This window comes from Pelmatolapia mariae, linkage group LG14 (genome assembly GCF_036321145.2).
Source record: "Pelmatolapia mariae isolate MD_Pm_ZW linkage group LG14, Pm_UMD_F_2, whole genome shotgun sequence".
NCBI lineage: Eukaryota > Metazoa > Chordata > Actinopteri > Cichliformes > Cichlidae > Pelmatolapia > Pelmatolapia mariae.
In genome coordinates, this window is record NC_086239.1 from 31,738,479 (window position 1) to 31,755,205 (window position 16,727).

Below are 16,727 nucleotides of genomic sequence, written 5' to 3' on the forward strand. Positions count from 1 at the left end.
TGTTTGTGCTTCAGTCTTTGTTATTGAAATTGCAGTATTTTCTGTTTGGTACTAATCAGAGTGTGTGCACAATACATGGATCCACCTTGCTAACCAATCTTCTGTGACTTCTGGCTACAGATAACCTCATGAATTTATGAACATTAAGACTTTAAAACAGGGATACGGTGATATGGTGGCCACATATCTTTTAATAATATATCTAAATTTTAAAAAAGACACGAGACATTACAAAAAATGTTCTAAATAGACATGCACATGTGTAGTTGTCTCCAAATGTAATTCATAGTGGTGGCATTATGAAAATCATTAAATATGTGACGAATGATTAATTGGCAACTCCTGGGAGTTACTGACGACATTCATGACATATTTAAGATTTGCATTTAAAGAAGATTGTTTTAACTAGTGCACATCAGAGGTTACAGCTTAATTTTTAACACATGAATCTAAATAGTTCTGGTTTGTGTGTATTAGTTGTGCTGATATTAGGAAGTCGCAAAGAAGGGTGAGCAGCATATTGTATTCTATACAAGCACCAAGATTTGTTCTCCAGTTTCCGTGGCACCAAGGAGAGAATGTCTGGGCAGAAACAAATAGTGATCAATCTGCAGCATTTGCTAGCCTTTTAACCTCATGTGTTATCGTGCATTTAAGGGGTCACAAGCATAACTTGCATGAATTTAGGTTTGCAGATGGAATTATTGAGAATTATTGAAATTCTTTCCTGTAGTTGAAAACTAAACAAAAATAGGATGTCTTAGGTGCAGTTTTGCACCTAAGGCATGACAAATGATTTTTATCTTATTCTTAAGATATATATAGTACTGTGCAAAAGTCCAGGTCTAGTTCTCCAGGCTGGAGGTCTTTCAAAGTTTTGCTTTGGACAACCTTCTGCTTTTTTGCTAATTTTCAGTCCAGTCCTTGTACCTGACCATTTTCACAGGACTTTCTTTTTTTAAATCTGTCACCTAACACTGATTCAAGAATCATTAAAGCATAAAAAAGACACAGAACTCAGTGAACAATCCAGTGTTGTGTACATATAACAGAACCAACTTGAAATTGTATATTTAGAGACTGTGTTACTTGCAGCTTGTCATATTCAATGAAAATTATTCCCATTTCTGTAATTGAATCAATGGAAAATGCCAAAGATGACGCAGTCTGACAGGCATGAAATTGTATTTTTCACCACCAACCTCAATTCCAAAGAGCCTGTAGCCAGAAATTTGGCATGTATTGATATAATGGAATATGCTCTTAAATATTTTGAGGAAACTGGACAAGAAGAGGTAAGAAGAAGAGGCAGGCTTTAAAATCTACAGCAGATGAACAGTGTCAGAAAGTCGTGTCCTTAAGAAACAGGAAAACAATCCAGAAAAGACCTGACACAAGACCTAAGAGATGCATCTGGGCCTTCAACTGATTCATCTGCTTACCAAAGACTCATATGTGGTCTTAGTCGAAGGATGGCTGTCAAGAAGCCATTTTTAAGGACGGGAAATGGGCAGAAAGGGGTGAGCTATGCCAAATTAAACAAGAACTGAACTGAAACTCAGTTTTATGAATGAATCCAAATGTAAAATCTTTATATTATATCGGGAGATGGGTGCAACAGTGAATGCCTACAGCAACCTCTAACATACTGTGGAGGCTCTGTCATGGTTTGGCATTTAATTTCAGCCAGTGATCTTGTCAGATTTAATAAAATTATGAAGGCAGAAAAATAGCATCAGATTCTGACCCACAATGCAATACCATCTTAAAAACATCTGATTGGCAAGAGCTTCACTTTTCAGCATGTTGGTTATCCCAAACACCCTGAATTCAGTGAAAACAACATGTGAAAACAACTTTACAAATGTAAAGTGTGAAACAAATGGTAAACAGATAAGAGCTGCCTTAATACTCAGTACAATACTGTATCTAAACTAAATTACCTGAGGATGCATTCATACAGCAAACATAGCATCATGAAAATGTTCCTTATTATTATGTATTGTTATACTTTAAGATAATGTAGTCAGACCTAAAATAATAAATGGTAATTTAGTTATTTTTTTTTTTATTTTTGTTATTAAATAAATAATTCTCATGAATTATATAGATAAACATTGTAATATAACTTTTTTTCTATAGTATTTTTATTTTAGAAAGATATTAATGTTGTTGCTAGTAGCAATGTATACTTCTGATATTTCATATGAACTTAAATTTCATAAAACTTGTATTCTTTTATTTTAAAATGAAAGGGGAAGATGAAACATTGGGGATTCATCCATTTTCTTCTGCTTATCCAATTTGGGGTTGTGGGAACGTGGAGTGTATCCCAGCTGTCATAGAGTGAAGGGCAGCCCTATATTACTATTCAGAGATGATGGAAAATGTAAACCATAGCTCACACATAACATTCACAGGACTTTAGAGGAAGAGAAGGAATAGAAATGCACAAAACTGGAAGTTTACAGAAGTGTATTTTAACGTATAGTTGTTCATCCATTAAGAAGAACATCAGACCTTTTCATGTGTAATCAATACAGAAATCATGTTAATACCAAAGGCTTCACAAATATTTTCCTGCAACTGAATACAATTAAAAGTTCTGTGATTTGAAAGGCAGTTCAGTGATATCCATGATACTACAGTAACAAAGGAGCTCTCGGTCTGTGTCATAGAGGTACAGTGTTTGTCTGTTTGGGTTGCTCTATGTTACTTATTTGACCCTATTTTGTGATTTTTGTTTTTTCCTATTTCTGACCTTGTGATGAACACTGTTTACAATGCTTCACTAAGTAGAACAAGTGCTGGGGTAAAAAAAAACTTTCTCCGGTCAAACTCCTGGACATATTTAATGTTTAATCTTTTCCCTAACTATTTTGAGCCATTGTTGTGCGGCTTTTCTTCAAACTGGACTTTGTTACTTTATCTGTCTTTTTAAAATATAAAGTCATTCATTGAATAAAGCCTTATAACCTGACAAGCTAGAAACTATGATTCTTACAAGTGTGCTGTACATTGTCAAAATACAGAAAGTACCTTATACAGATTTAAAATATCATGTCACATTGACCTTTGATCACTTTATTGACCTTGAAGGAGAGGTCAAAAGCCCAAAGTGATAATAGTGCTATATAGAGCTATATAAAACTTTGTTTCTAACTGCCATTGTTTACATTGACAACATATAAATATAAAGGAAAATATATTTGGGATTTTTAAATATTGTGTTATTCTGACCTCTGACCTCTCTTCAAGGTCAAATAAGGTCAAGCTTTTATTAGGTCAGCTTTCATAAAATGTTTTTTATCTTTAAATCTGTGTTTACAGTTCTGCTGCCTTTGTTTGCACTGACAACATTTTGGGATTCTAAATCTCCCATTATAGTTTGCATCCAAATATCATGTTACATTTGACCTCTGATCTAATTTTTACATCCAACATCTGCTTTTAACCCAAAGTTAACCCAAATTTTGTGAAAAAATTTAAGAAAATATTGTCAAGAGAAAAAGAATGAGCTGACGATTTAGTTAGAAATATACTGTAGTATAAAACTGTAATATAGGCTCAAGTTATTCATTTGCAATTATTCACAAATCAGTAACTATTATCCATTACTCCTACATAATAATTGTGTTGTCAAAGAAGACATCTGCCATGCAACCTTTATTTGATTTTTATTTACTGCACTATAAACTTAAAGTATGTTTAAAGTAAAATCTAATACAATTCTCTTAAAAGTAAGTGAAATGATTAAATTGTTCAGTCTGGCAAAAGTGTCATATCTGACGTTTTTGTTTATGCCGGTTCAGAGGTGTGTGTTTTAGTGTTCACTGGGTATGTAGAGACAAATGCAACTTCAAACCTCGAATACTGAAAGTGAATGAAAAACATAATAAAAATATATAGAGAGCTGCTGTCATGTATGGAAAAGGTAGGTATCCGAGGTCCTAGTGGTTCAGTTCAGTTAAAAATGACCTGAAAGTAAAACATTTGTCTAAAATCTGAACTTCTTAACTAAAACCTTTTTTAAATGCCATGCCCTTTAAAGTTCAGTTCATTCACATTCTTAGAAGTGGTGGTCTTTTTCTTTGTAATCAGTGTCACATAACCAAGTTATTCTGTTTTCTGGTAAAGTTTTATGAGACTGATTCCTCTTAAAATGATTACTGACTTGTAAATGATTGCCTAAAGGTAAACATGGCACACTTTGATGCCTTTCATATCTTTGATCATAAATCAGACTGGGATGAATTTTAGCAGATTTAAAGACATAAAAGTCATATATTACTGGTACCTGACCAAACGTTGGCGCAATTTCAAAAATTGTATTGCAAATAAACAAATACAGCGCTTAAATCTACTGTGCAATCTACTTTGCAAGGTGAAGGTGTTAGCCTCTTGTTGATCTGTGGACATCTGCTACATGCCAACTTTTTAACCTTTTGCAACAGCTTTAATGTTTATTTCAGTTTGATATTGTGTGATTAGCAGCAGAGAACTCAGTTTTCTGTGGATTAATGAAAACTTTGAGCAATGCTGTAAAATAAAATACCAATTAAAACTTTTTTTTTCAAATGACACCAAAAGAATACCAGTGGGTGTTATCAATGAGCAACATTATGCTATGGAATCAGAAGATGCTGAACCAGAATCAGATGTTGCTTCCTGTTAAAGGCAGTGTTTCCTTCACACTATTACCAAGTGCTTGCTTAAAGGGAATCGTTTGATTGTTGGGTTTTCTCTCTATTATTGTAGAGTCTTTACCATACAACAGCAAGTACCTTGTAGTGACTGTTGTTGTGATTTGGCGCTATATAAGTAAAATTGAATTGAATTTTTAAAAAAATCTTTAAGGGATCAGGAAGATTATCTTTTTCATTTACATTAATTTTAAGGATACCATTATATTTCTTTGTCTTCCAGTTACCACCAGTTCAACAGACAGAACTCATCGGAAGTTCGCCTGTCTTCCCAAGCCCTATTATGCTATCTCCTACATCCATGCCTCCAGCAGGAGTTCCTTTCATCCCCACAGAGTTTGATCCAACAAAGTTGGCAGCCGGTGAGAAATCTTCACTAAATGCTATGGATTTTAAAATCTGTTATCTAAACCTAAGATTCAGAGGTAGTCAAAGTAGATTGTGTTTAAATTTAGTAAAAATATAGTCAGATCTATGCTGCATTTCTTTAAATGTTTTCTCTTTTTTTTCCTGCTTCAATTATACTTCATTTCTGTTTGAAAATCAATACAACCTTATCTTAAACTCTTTTGCAACAGGAAGTATAAAATCTCCAGAGATATCCACAGAAGATCCTAAAGGAAACAAAGGTGCTTCTGTTGATGTCATGAATGCCAACCAGCTGGGGCATCCCACATCACCAGTAATGACCCTGCCGAGCCCTGCTATCATGCAGGGACCCAACCCGGGTATGCCACCTCTGCAACCGCCTCCCGGCATGACAAATCCTCATATGCCTCCTTTCCTCTCACCTCCAAGCATGCCACAAATGCCCCCGCAGATGATTCCAGGAGGACCCATGTTTCCATCAGACAGGTTCAGAATGCCCATGCCGTTCCCTCCTCGCGGTCCCCCTTTCCATCGACATCCTTCCATGGGACCCGAGAGCATAAATGACAGGGAAGGAAGGCAGTTCCGAAATGGGAGGCCTGGATTTGGGTGTCCACCTTTTCACAGAGGGAGGTGGTAAATGCAAGAGTACTAATGAACCTATGGAAAGGAGCGGGGTTTATGTGGAACCACTGTGACAAAGACTGCTGTTATCTGTGAGTGGTGCATTAAAAAACTGTTTAAAATTGTCACTGCACCAGATCCCTTTCCTAGCGTCCAAAATGAAAAGGAATACACTATTTTGTGATGTGATACCAACTTCTTTAAGTTCATCAACCAAGAGATTTGTTGCTGTAAATAATGTAATTGCTTGTAGCTGTTTGTTATTTTTTTTGTATACCTAAAAGTTGTGGAGTTTATGGTTGAGTCTTTAATTGGTAGGTGCAGGTACAAACAAAGGCAATGTCTGTATTTTTGAGCATATTCCTTTATCAGAGTTTTGTGTATGGAAGAAAATTATATAACATTTTTGGTATTTTGTTTTTAGTAGACTGCCTTTGTACTACATTGATATTTAAGTCTTCACATGGAAAAAAAAAAAGGTTGTCATGTGAAGAATATTTCATTCCTGCCAGTAGAGGGTAGAGTACACCCTGTTTCCTAAGGTCACACCTTGTAGGATCATGTGGAGTGAATATTAAAGAGTTACTGCCATTTGATCATGTGATGTATTTGTGTTGATCAAACTTATTTTGTTAATAAACTGTCCTGCATGGGGGGGTTAACATAACAGAAATTTCAGGAACCTTTGGAAAGGCGCACGCAGATCCTGTGATATTTGTTTTAAATGAGTTTGTTTCATACCTTGGCGCCTGTCATATTACAACTGGTCGCGAATTTGCAGATTTTAGCTATGAAATCTCGACAGTGATAATGACTGATGGCTGCTTACACTGCTTAAACCGAGTTCAGTCTCCATCACATATCACCTCGCATAGATTTGCTTACACAGAAAGACCTCCAGGCGCCAGACGCGCAAGCATTCTGCAATAAGGAGCAATGCGCAAAGATCTTTTTTTATGGTCTCCGGTTCTTATTATTTTTTTTTTGTACACCAAAACATTTAGTGGACAAAGTCACTGGACGTCGATTCGAAGCTGCACAGCCGATTGGCTGTGAGAAAACATAAGTGGCATTCTCATGATCCACTTGTACTCCGTCTCCAAGGACCGTGGGCTCCGCCCCTCTCAGCGGTGTGGAAACAACACGCATGGTCCGTGGACAGGCAGACCTTGGAGAAGCGACTGGATTGTGAGACATGGATGGGCATTACCGGTGTGTGAAACATGGGGATTTCAATGTTAGAGCGCAAGCGGGCAAATCATGACCGAGGCGGAGACAGGTAAGGAGACCCGGCTTACCACGCCGTCCGCATCATTAGAAGGAAAAATCGGCTCGATATCCGATCAAACTCCCGCGTGGTCCTAGCGCCGTCTCCACGCATGATCGCATCACTCAATCATACAAGTTTATCAGAGGTGACAGACGCTGCCGCACTGAAGCTGGCGGTGCGGTCCAGCGGACGAGCCGGGCAAGATGCGGCTTTTTTTGTGCGCGGAGTGTTGTGCATCTGATGCCCAATAATTCAGTCTCACCTCGGTTGTTTTGGGGGTGCAAACAGTCATGTGCCTGAATGATGGGAGACACGCACATGCATGTCCAGCCGTTCGAGCCCAGTGTATGAATACACCAGCACGAACAAATTATGCAAGACGTGCAGAGCGGGCAAGATGCCCGCCTTCACACCTTGCAGGTTTTGGAGCACCTCCGTGGTCATTTGGACAGTTTCGAAAATAAGAAGCGTGTGATTTGAGTGCGGCACATTGTTGCATGAAGCACAGCACATCACTGATCCAGCGCTGTTTGTTGGTGTAATGAGACTACACCTTAGTAAACAGACCGTGTGCAGGTGACTCAACTGAAAAGCGGTAGCTCATTTGTGTACTCCAATGACCTTATGTCACGTTTGTTGCAGCGTCACTGCCATAGACTGCTGCTGAAAGTGTTACTTCCTGTCTTGTCACTGTGTAGCTCTGTAGCCGCATCAGATTTCATATATATGAAGGGAAAATAGATAGATAGTGATTACTATTAATTTACTACTAGCCAACGTGTTTTTGCAGTTCATGCTATCAGGAGAAACATGGGTTCATAAAAAATATCTCACCCCATTTGGTTGTGGTGCAGCTTCTCAGTCAGCAGCTCCTATGTCTTGCGAGCCAAGACACTGCCTACTGTGCAAGTGATGGAAGCACTTGTAAAGATAATACCAGCAATAACATCTTAACTGTTACAATACACAGCGGAAAATAACTTTTATAAAGACTGAAGTTACAGTAACAGGATGGCTAACAGTGATGTGTTGTTGCATCACTTGAAGTGCAGCTGAACCTGTGAACATCCAGTGTTTGTGAAGTACACTTAAATTCACAATTGCCACGACAGCTTATAAGCACATACATGCTGCAGACCCACATGCAAATGCAGTCTTCAAGTTGTAGCAAGTATTAATGAGGAGGAAAAAAAGGGATCAACTAGTTTTGGGTATCAAAAAATGCTGAATGACATCCAATAAAACAAGCCCAAGCCACATCAGGCATAAATTTAGAGATGAAAGGTATCAGGAAGGGGAAACTTGATTTAAATACCACAGTGCTAGTTTTTAATGCAAATTATGCGCTTCTTTTTTGCCCTGTTACATGATGATAAACAACAGACCTGAACAGGTCTGTTCAGCATACCACCAAAAGGAATAAGGTGGGTGTCCTTTGAGTTTTGTTTGTTCACGCAGTAGTTTTTAGTTAAAATTCCCATTATTTCTTGAGTTATCTTGATATTTAAAAGATCCTGCACATTTTGGGGGGTTGTTTGGTTTGTTATGGTGAGTACCTATTTGTGGATGACCCAAAAGCTTAAAAAGGAGCAGGTTTCCCTACATGTGTTTGGAAGATATTCTTCCAGTGTTTACAGAACCTTTCCATAACAATGAAAGTGGAGAACCATGGAAATCAAACGACCATCTTTATGAGCATCCAGCAGCTTGGCCTCAGGGTTTCCTTCGAGGTGGTAACTTGAGTGCAAGCTGCATGTATGACATGCCCGCACAGCGACCTCACCCTTTCTCTGCCCCTTATTTTTGTTGTAAAGTTGCACTTAATATTTCTCCCCTCTGGCTTGCGTCAACAGTTGTTAACTTTGCATCTCAAAGATCTCAAATGTTAGACCAGCATGAAGCAGTCCAACAACTCTGCTCATGAAAGAATCCCTGCACAGTTTTATGGTAATTTGTTGGCTTTTGGTACAATCCATGACTTTGTTCTTCATGCGTGTACAGAGATGTACTACCAAGCAAAGTTGATTTCTTGAGATGCGCATAATCTAACCCTCATAAGTGCTCTTTTTGAATTATTCATTTCCATCCCACTTGCACATAACTCTTCATTCATTTGCAAATTGGTGCAAAGTAAATACTGAAGGCAGTCTAGTGTTTTTTGCTTAGTGCCAAGTGAATAACATACAGAGATCAGTGTGATCATACTAACGCCGACCATTCACTGAAATTTAAACTTACTACTACCTTTTGCACTACAGTGGTTTGAATTGTAACTTCACAACCAGGGCTGGATTTTTGTTAGATCACTGGTATCCCAGTGTTGGCTTTTCAAACAATGCGTTTAAACAGTCAGCAAGTAAGAAGAGGAGGCGTGTTGTGGAAATATTAATTACAGAAGTTAGACCACAACCACAGAGCTGGAAATCCTTTCCAAAAGGAAACTTATTTTATACTGCTAAGCTGCTGATTGTAGGTATTACAATGAGAGTATTGAGTTGAGCTAAAGCCTCAGCGCCATGCACACGCAGGAAAATATTACTAACAGCCATTACGCTGCTTATTAGCTTTTGGCAATAAAACAACCACCTCTATATTCCTAATTGCACATTGCTTGCAAGAATTGTAAAGCATCTGAACAAACTCCTGGCTTACATGGAGTTGTGAGTTTCTGTCAGTATCCTACTTGCTTTAGCAGAGTCCAAGCTCCCCAAATATTTAATGGTAGAACTACTGATCAGCACTTGGTTGATCCATTGACTCTGAATGAGAATCAAATGGGAAACCAACAACTCTGAACATGGATATATCATTTAAATTCTTGTTGAAATGTAAAAAGATTTTGTCATTTCTAGTTTGTCAAATGTGAGAATTTGCTTGCCTTCTGTTTTTCATAACTGAACGTTTAATGTTTTGAAGTTTAAGGTAAAACTTGAATCACGTTGTTATAGACAATTTTTTTGTGATCTGACACTATTGTGTAACATTGATGTTGCAGCTGCAAACTCTGCTGTCCAGAGTCTTGTGATAAATGTGGTCTTCAGAGGCTGGTTGCCAGATTTATCTTGTGAGAATTATGTGCTCTAATACTCCATGGACCGACAGATTTTTATAACAGACTAAGACATATTTCACATTGCAGCCATATGCACGAGTGAGGTTATCCATTTTTTTTTAATCCGTTGATCTCAAAATGTTTAGTACGACAGTTTTGAGTAGATTAATTAAGGACAGCCATGCTTTCCAATCCACTTCTGTTTACATCCATGTAATACGGTGTGGTAGACGAGAGCTCGGCATTCCCTCGTTTCTCCTGACAGGACATCCGTCTCCATTAGAGAATATTATTAATATCTATCTTAGGATGGTTAAGAATGTTGCTCATTGTTTGCTACACGTGTAGTAATTTTATTCTAAATCTTAAGCATTGTACTTGAAACAACCTTTGAACCCCATGTCTTCATATCACACGCATTTCGAAAGGTCTTTCATGTTTTTCTAATTTAACACAGATTCTCAGGAAGTCGCCATGTATTCCTGGCTATGAAAAAGTAATGTCTTTTATGTTGAATTCCTAATATGCTGACAGTTTGCATTATCTCGAGAAGCATCTAAAGGGCTTGCCAAGATTTGATCCCAGATGCTTCCAGAGGACAACGCCTCCAGCAGTGCTGCACATCAGTGTAACTGTGATGCACTCCATATACTGTGAGAGAAACTTGTGTTGTATTCCACTAAGCTTAGAAAGCAAGAAAACCAAAGGACTTTAACTTCCTAAGTTTTAGCTTCGAAAGTGCTGCAGAGGCATTTTGTATGACTGTAAGCCTGACCTCTAAGCACAATGAAAATGCAGGCTTCTCATAAATTATTACAGACCTAAATTAACATTCTCAAAGACGGCATGAATAACATTGTGCTTCTTTGTCAAATGAACTTCACAGCAAACAAGAGCTTCAGAACCTTATTACCTTGTTAGTGGGATATTATTGTGTACATGCAGTATTCAGTAGCGCCTTTAGTACGCATTTTCCGCAATGGCTTTTGGAAAGATAAATCAGTATTTAAACATCACGTTAAAGCTGTGTTCCTTCTATTTCTGAGCTGTGAGCAGAAACGTGTGACCAGCTGTCAAAAATGCACATGGCGATGATCATCAGCTTCACGTGGCTGATACAGCCTTGTGGTTTAGGATGAATAATAGATACTAAGTGCACAAAACTGCTGAGGCTATGAGTCACTTTGGGGTGATGGGAGTTGAGCTAACTTTAACACACCATTGGTCACAAAAAATAACTTTTCAGAGCCCTTTTTTGCTTGCCTTGGTTTGAATCTGCGTCGAATGCACTTTCACCAGCATACAAAAACAATTGGTTGCCAAGGATATGCTTTCAAAGCTCCCTCAAAAAACATTTATTTGGTCACATGGAAGCTAATCTGTGCTAAAATGTGGTAACATAAGTCTAGGTCACATAAAGTACAATTACTTTATGTCGTTATTGGTGTTTTAAATGCATCTAGTTAAGAGAAAGGTAGATTTTAGATAATTACTTGACTTTTAAACAGATTTATACATTTAAAATATTAATAATTTGCATGTTTCAGCTATCCAGTTGCTATTGTTTTTGCCTATATTTATTTTTTTATCTTTTATGATATAATAGACATATTAAATGATATTCTGATTATTTTTTTGAAAGCTACCAGAATGTATTTAAAACATTTACACAAGCTTACACGTTTTATAGGCACAACTGTATATGCTTTGTGTAACTAGCTTAGTATGTATGAGACTCTACAGAGCAGTTTATAAAGACACTTTAAGATATTACTGGCATCTTTTAATAACTAATATTGGGGAGCCACCTATGCTGTATAGGATCAATCCCAACCAATCAGTTCCAGCGTTTTCTTTACACTCTAAATTATTTCTCTCTCTATACCAGCGTCTTTGATGTCGACTCTTGAGAGGCAACTCTCTGCTGGAGACCACTGGATCCTCCACTAATGATCTCTATCCAGGCTGGGCTTGCTGCTTTCATGTCTTGCATAACAGTTGCATTTTTTTCTCTTTAGATATCATTCATACATAGTGCTCCTCTTCAGTACAATGGATCCACAGAAGGGCACTGATGAGGGAGGGGTTTGGTGTGATTGAGGAGACCTTCAACAAAATAAGACAAACACTTAAACCCTCGTGGTGATGGATGTTCTTTTCAATGTTAATGTCAATTTTGTGGCTGAACCAAATCCTGCATATAGTATTAGACCCAGCGTGATGTGTGAACAGTTTGTATTTTTCAGAGTTGTTGATTCAACATCTTGAGTTGTGGGTAAAACTCATCCATGTCTATTTGAAGGAAGACGATAATTGGTGTAAGACAAGAAGGTATCTTGGCTTTGTAGTTTGTAGTGGTTGCTGTTTTTAATATACATCCATAGTTTCATTGTACTCGATTTGTTTAGCATTTCATATAATATTGCAGATGCTGCTGAATGGCAGGCTTTGCCATTACATTTTAGGCCTAGTCAGGAAGTCGCACTACTGCAACCTAATAATAACAAGCTACGTAAGCTTGCATGGCCCTTCATGGAAATGAGTTTTTTGTGTGATCAGTAATGTTTTTGGTTGCAAAAATATTAATGCAAAATGATGGTGACTTTAACTTCAAAGCTACATCATGTTGAATGACGCACCACTTCATGGTCCATTCAGAATTGCTATAATAAAGCAAGTGTCGTCAATTATTAACTGACCTTTATTTAAAGCTGTTGTGGGGAGCAGTGCTTTGATTTAGCTAGTTAGACATGTTTGGTTTCTTTGCCTTGAAAAAACGACACTGACTTTTGCCATGGTTTGTGGAATCAACGACCTCACTACGGAAGAAATTAGAATTTATGTGACCGAGTAACAGTTATAGCAGTTATAAAAAAAAATCCCCCCAAAAAACCTCATTCTCTTTGCAATCACATTCAAAACCCACCTTGGGGAAACCATTCTCCAATTTAAATGAGATTGGTTTTTTTTGTTGAAGACAAAGCACAGCTCATTACCTAACACCACCCCCGCTGCGAAGCCTTGTGGTGACAGCATCCCCTGTTTTACTGGCAAAGTTAAGACACAAATTAAAGGGGGTGTAGGTAAATTTAAAAGGGGGGAGAGTCAGGGGCTTCCTTACTACCTGAATCCAGCTCTGTTTTGTTGAACATCCAATACATGTTTCTACTCTGTCATTCTGATCTTGAACTTAACTATATCCTCACAAAAGTATTCCTGTGATTACTTTGCCTTCAGCTGATTTTTTTTTTCCTCTTGCTATGGCTGAAGGTGATTGGCATTGATTGTGGTTGGTTGTGACACCTGCACAGCATCAGCAGTCTGAAGTGCTGTTGTGGATCTGTACCCGTAGTCTCACCTGCCAAATTGCTCCAGCGGTATTGAATGTCCTGTCAATGTATTGGATGTCCAATTCAATCAGCATCCAAATTGAGTGCAGGCAGCGTTGGTTTTAATAGCCTTGTGCCAGTGATGAGAAAGCAGAGTATTTTGTTTAGCTGAGCTCCATGCAAGCAGTCTACATTTCTGAAATGCCTGTGGTGACAGCAGAGGAGGATTCAGCATTAGCCTACATTTCACTGATGGATGCATTTATTGCAATGCTGTCTTATTCATTTTTTTTTCTTTTTTGGGGGCAGGGAGTAACTCCAATCTCATCTCATGTAACACAAATTTATTAAACTTTAATTTTATTCTCCGATGTTGTTTATTTGAAAAGTAACTTTAGATTTGTATTGGGATGTGGGTTTGATGGCCCGTTGTTTTTAAGCAATACTCTCACAATAACATCCCTAGTGTGTCATGTGTACTGAGATCTTTTCAAGATCAAATTCCACCTAATTGTTTGCTAATTGGAAAAACAATTAGTGCCACATGGTACAATTTGTGTGTCTAATGCTGACAAATTACAGGTTATGCTTTTGCATGCTAGAGATATTTTTCTCTATGATTAAAACTTGGTGGTTATGTTTATTATCATTATTATTGTTTTTTAATATTAGTGGCATAACCTTGGTAGAAGAGGAAGCCAGCATGACAACACTGTAGGGCCATTTTTCTCTCTCTCCCCCCCCCCCCCCCCTTTTTTTTTTTTAGGTTTTTTTTTTTTTAGTTTTTTGTCATAATCATCCAAAAGTCTAGACATGGCAATTCATCCCACCAATCTCTGGACTCTTTCTAGACACACTAAGCTCTGTGAACTCTATGCCTCTTCTCTGTGTGACTGTTAGGGTGTCTATGCTCTCAGCTAGCTTGGGGCGTGTTCAGTTCAGTTCAGTGTGCATGCAAAGCTGCTTCTGAGGCACATGATGCAGGCTGCAGCCGAGCAGACACTGCTCTGCCCTCGCTCCCCTGTCCTATCCTTTCTCTGTCCCCGCGTCCTCTGCCGGTTCTGTCATTTCAAAATGAATCCCGCACCTCTGTCACTGCTGATGTGAAAGCTACACGACATCACTGGTGCTATGACAACAGCAAGTCCTGCCTCTCTCACATTCACAAGTGCATTGTGGGCTGTCAGTGAATATACCAAATTACAAACTGCAACAGAATAACTGTGACCTTTCAGCCTTCATTGGCTTTGAGGCACACATTAATTTCATTTTCCAGAATTTTGTTATAACAAATCTTCAGACCCCTTTATCTTTGGCAAAATGAAGGTGAAATTTACATTTAGGCTTCTGATCAAAATCAAAAATGAGCAACACAGGCCTGAATCTGACTGTTCTTTGTCCCATTAGTTTGTTCCCAATAAACCGTTCTGCAGCATATAGTGTAAATATCATGCTTCCTTAAAGGGAGTGGAGGGGCAATTATAGAGGAGGAGAGGGAGGGAACACGCATTCCTGTTTGTAGTTTAGGGGGTTGGAATTATAGAGTGAAGAGGGAGCAACAAGGGAGGGAGTAAAGAGTGTGAAAGAGTCAGCTGGAGAAAGGGAGGGGGTACAAACAGCACTCCCTCTCTCCCTCAGTTCTTCAACTCATCCTTGGATACAGGAGTCAGTCTGCTGTGGACTTGCAGGAGGAATACCAATCATCACCTCATTTATATTTTGAAATATCCCTCTTATTGGTGCATCAGATTTAACTGGAGGAAGAGTAGAATTATAACTTCCATGAGAACATTAAGGTAAGTCACTAGTTGTGCATTTTCTGTGCCATGCTGCATGTTTGGTAGTTGGTTAGGAGATAGAAAAGGCAAATGGCTCTATACCCTCAAGACTTCTACTTTCTAAAAGAGTTGCTAAATATCAGCAGTTCAAGTGTCCCACATTTTGTGGTAGGTTTCAGTAGTTAAATTGGTCAGATGCAGCCAGCTCTCTCATGAACCATATTGTGCCCTCCTGAAATGTGTGATTTCAGGATTTATTAGCTTTGACTGCAATATTCTCATTAGTGTCCGCTCGTTTTTGCATTCCCATTCTTCCAGCAATTTAATATTATATTAAGTTGTAACCATACCCTGAGGCCCCATAGCCTTTAAAAGTGGGGATCCCTCAGTGTATGTACCTGTAGTAATCCTGTGTATTGCAAACTTTAGCTACAACTACAGGCAGTAAGTCATTGTGTTATCCACTTCACTTCTAGATGCAAACAATGCACCCTGTGTCTGTGTCATTGTAATGACAAAGCAGTGGTGGTGGTGGCAGGTTTGTGATGCTGACAAAGGGAGATGATGAATTGCAAATGTGAGAGATGTCCAAAGCCAAGGAGAATTCCCAGAGCGCATCATGGGGGAGTGGGGGGGGTTGGGGGGGGCTTTACATTGTGAGTTCATTTAAAACCCGAACTTTGTGCTTGAAAGCTGGTTGTGACTCCTGCAGTGGGGAGAGGGCGAGAAATGGTCATCTGGTGTTATAGTTATGGTAATGTATTGACTGTTCATGGCTTAGCAGGACAGGGGGTCAGATTCTGGCCTTCAGGCTTGTAAATCTTGATGATGCTCCTGTTGTGATTGGAGGAAAGCAGGCTTCAAAAAACACAAACTCTGAATTCCTGTTAAAAGCTTGATACAAAAATCACATGCAGTGTCCTCAGTCTAAATTTGTCTTAACAAAATTATTCTCAGCAGAGGAAAATAACCACTGATTGGTTTGCGCAATCTTATGCGATTAGCTTCACTTAATTAAAAGTTATTACCGTGTGCCATGAAACAAAGGTTATATTGTAGATTTACAGGCTAAGAGTTCATCTGAGATCACGTGGTATTTCAGATACTAAGCTCATAAGATTTCAACTGAACTATATGAGGCAGAATTCAGCATGCTGGAACTTGCTCTGCCATAACTCAAATTATTTTCACTTTGCAGTTTTATGTGCATAAAACTTTGTTACCTTTCAAAGGGACTAGAGCATGTACTTACGATTGCAGGTATTTTGTTTCCTGGTAGTCACAGAATGTTGAGTTTGCCATTCAGTTTACTTATAAGCCTGAGCTAGGGTAAGAATAATATATACATATGCACTTTTTTCTTCTATAGCATTTAGAAAAGCAAGTATACAACTGTTTATAAAAATAAAAAGTAACCTAACATCGGTGGAATTTGTGCGACATCCCACAGTCTTTAAAAATAGAAGCATACTTTGATGCCTCCATGAGATTGAATTACTGCTGGGCTGTCATAATAAACACCATTTACATCCCACTGAGCTTTGTGAAAGTACATTGTATCTGCTGTCAGTAAATGTAACCTAAGGTGCAGTCCAAAAAAAA

The 16,727-nt window shown here is 38.3% G+C and overlaps 2 protein-coding genes across 3 annotated transcripts in view; both read left to right on the forward strand.

Annotated features, from left to right (window-relative positions):
* The window catches only part of LOC134641314 (SR-related and CTD-associated factor 4-like), a 28,883-nt gene extending 22,602 nt beyond the window's left edge, over window positions 1-6,281 (forward strand). The window contains exons 17-18 of the mRNA XM_063493680.1: window positions 4,927-5,065; window positions 5,282-6,281. Of these exons, the coding sequence (XP_063349750.1) occupies window positions 4,927-5,065; window positions 5,282-5,712 (570 nt within the window). The 3' untranslated portion in view covers window positions 5,713-6,281. The remainder of the gene's footprint in view (window positions 1-4,926; window positions 5,066-5,281) is intronic.
* Window positions 6,282-6,829: 548 nt separating this feature from the next.
* The window catches only part of tiam1b (TIAM Rac1 associated GEF 1b), a 43,259-nt gene continuing 33,361 nt past the window's right edge, over window positions 6,830-16,727 (forward strand). The window contains exon 1 of one of the 2 annotated variants that reach the window (XM_063493280.1): window positions 6,830-6,975. The gene's annotated coding sequence lies outside the window, so the exon portion shown is untranslated. Of the gene's footprint in view, window positions 6,976-14,976; window positions 15,144-16,727 lie in introns of those variants that run through there. The other variant, XM_063493281.1, reaches the window with a different exon arrangement.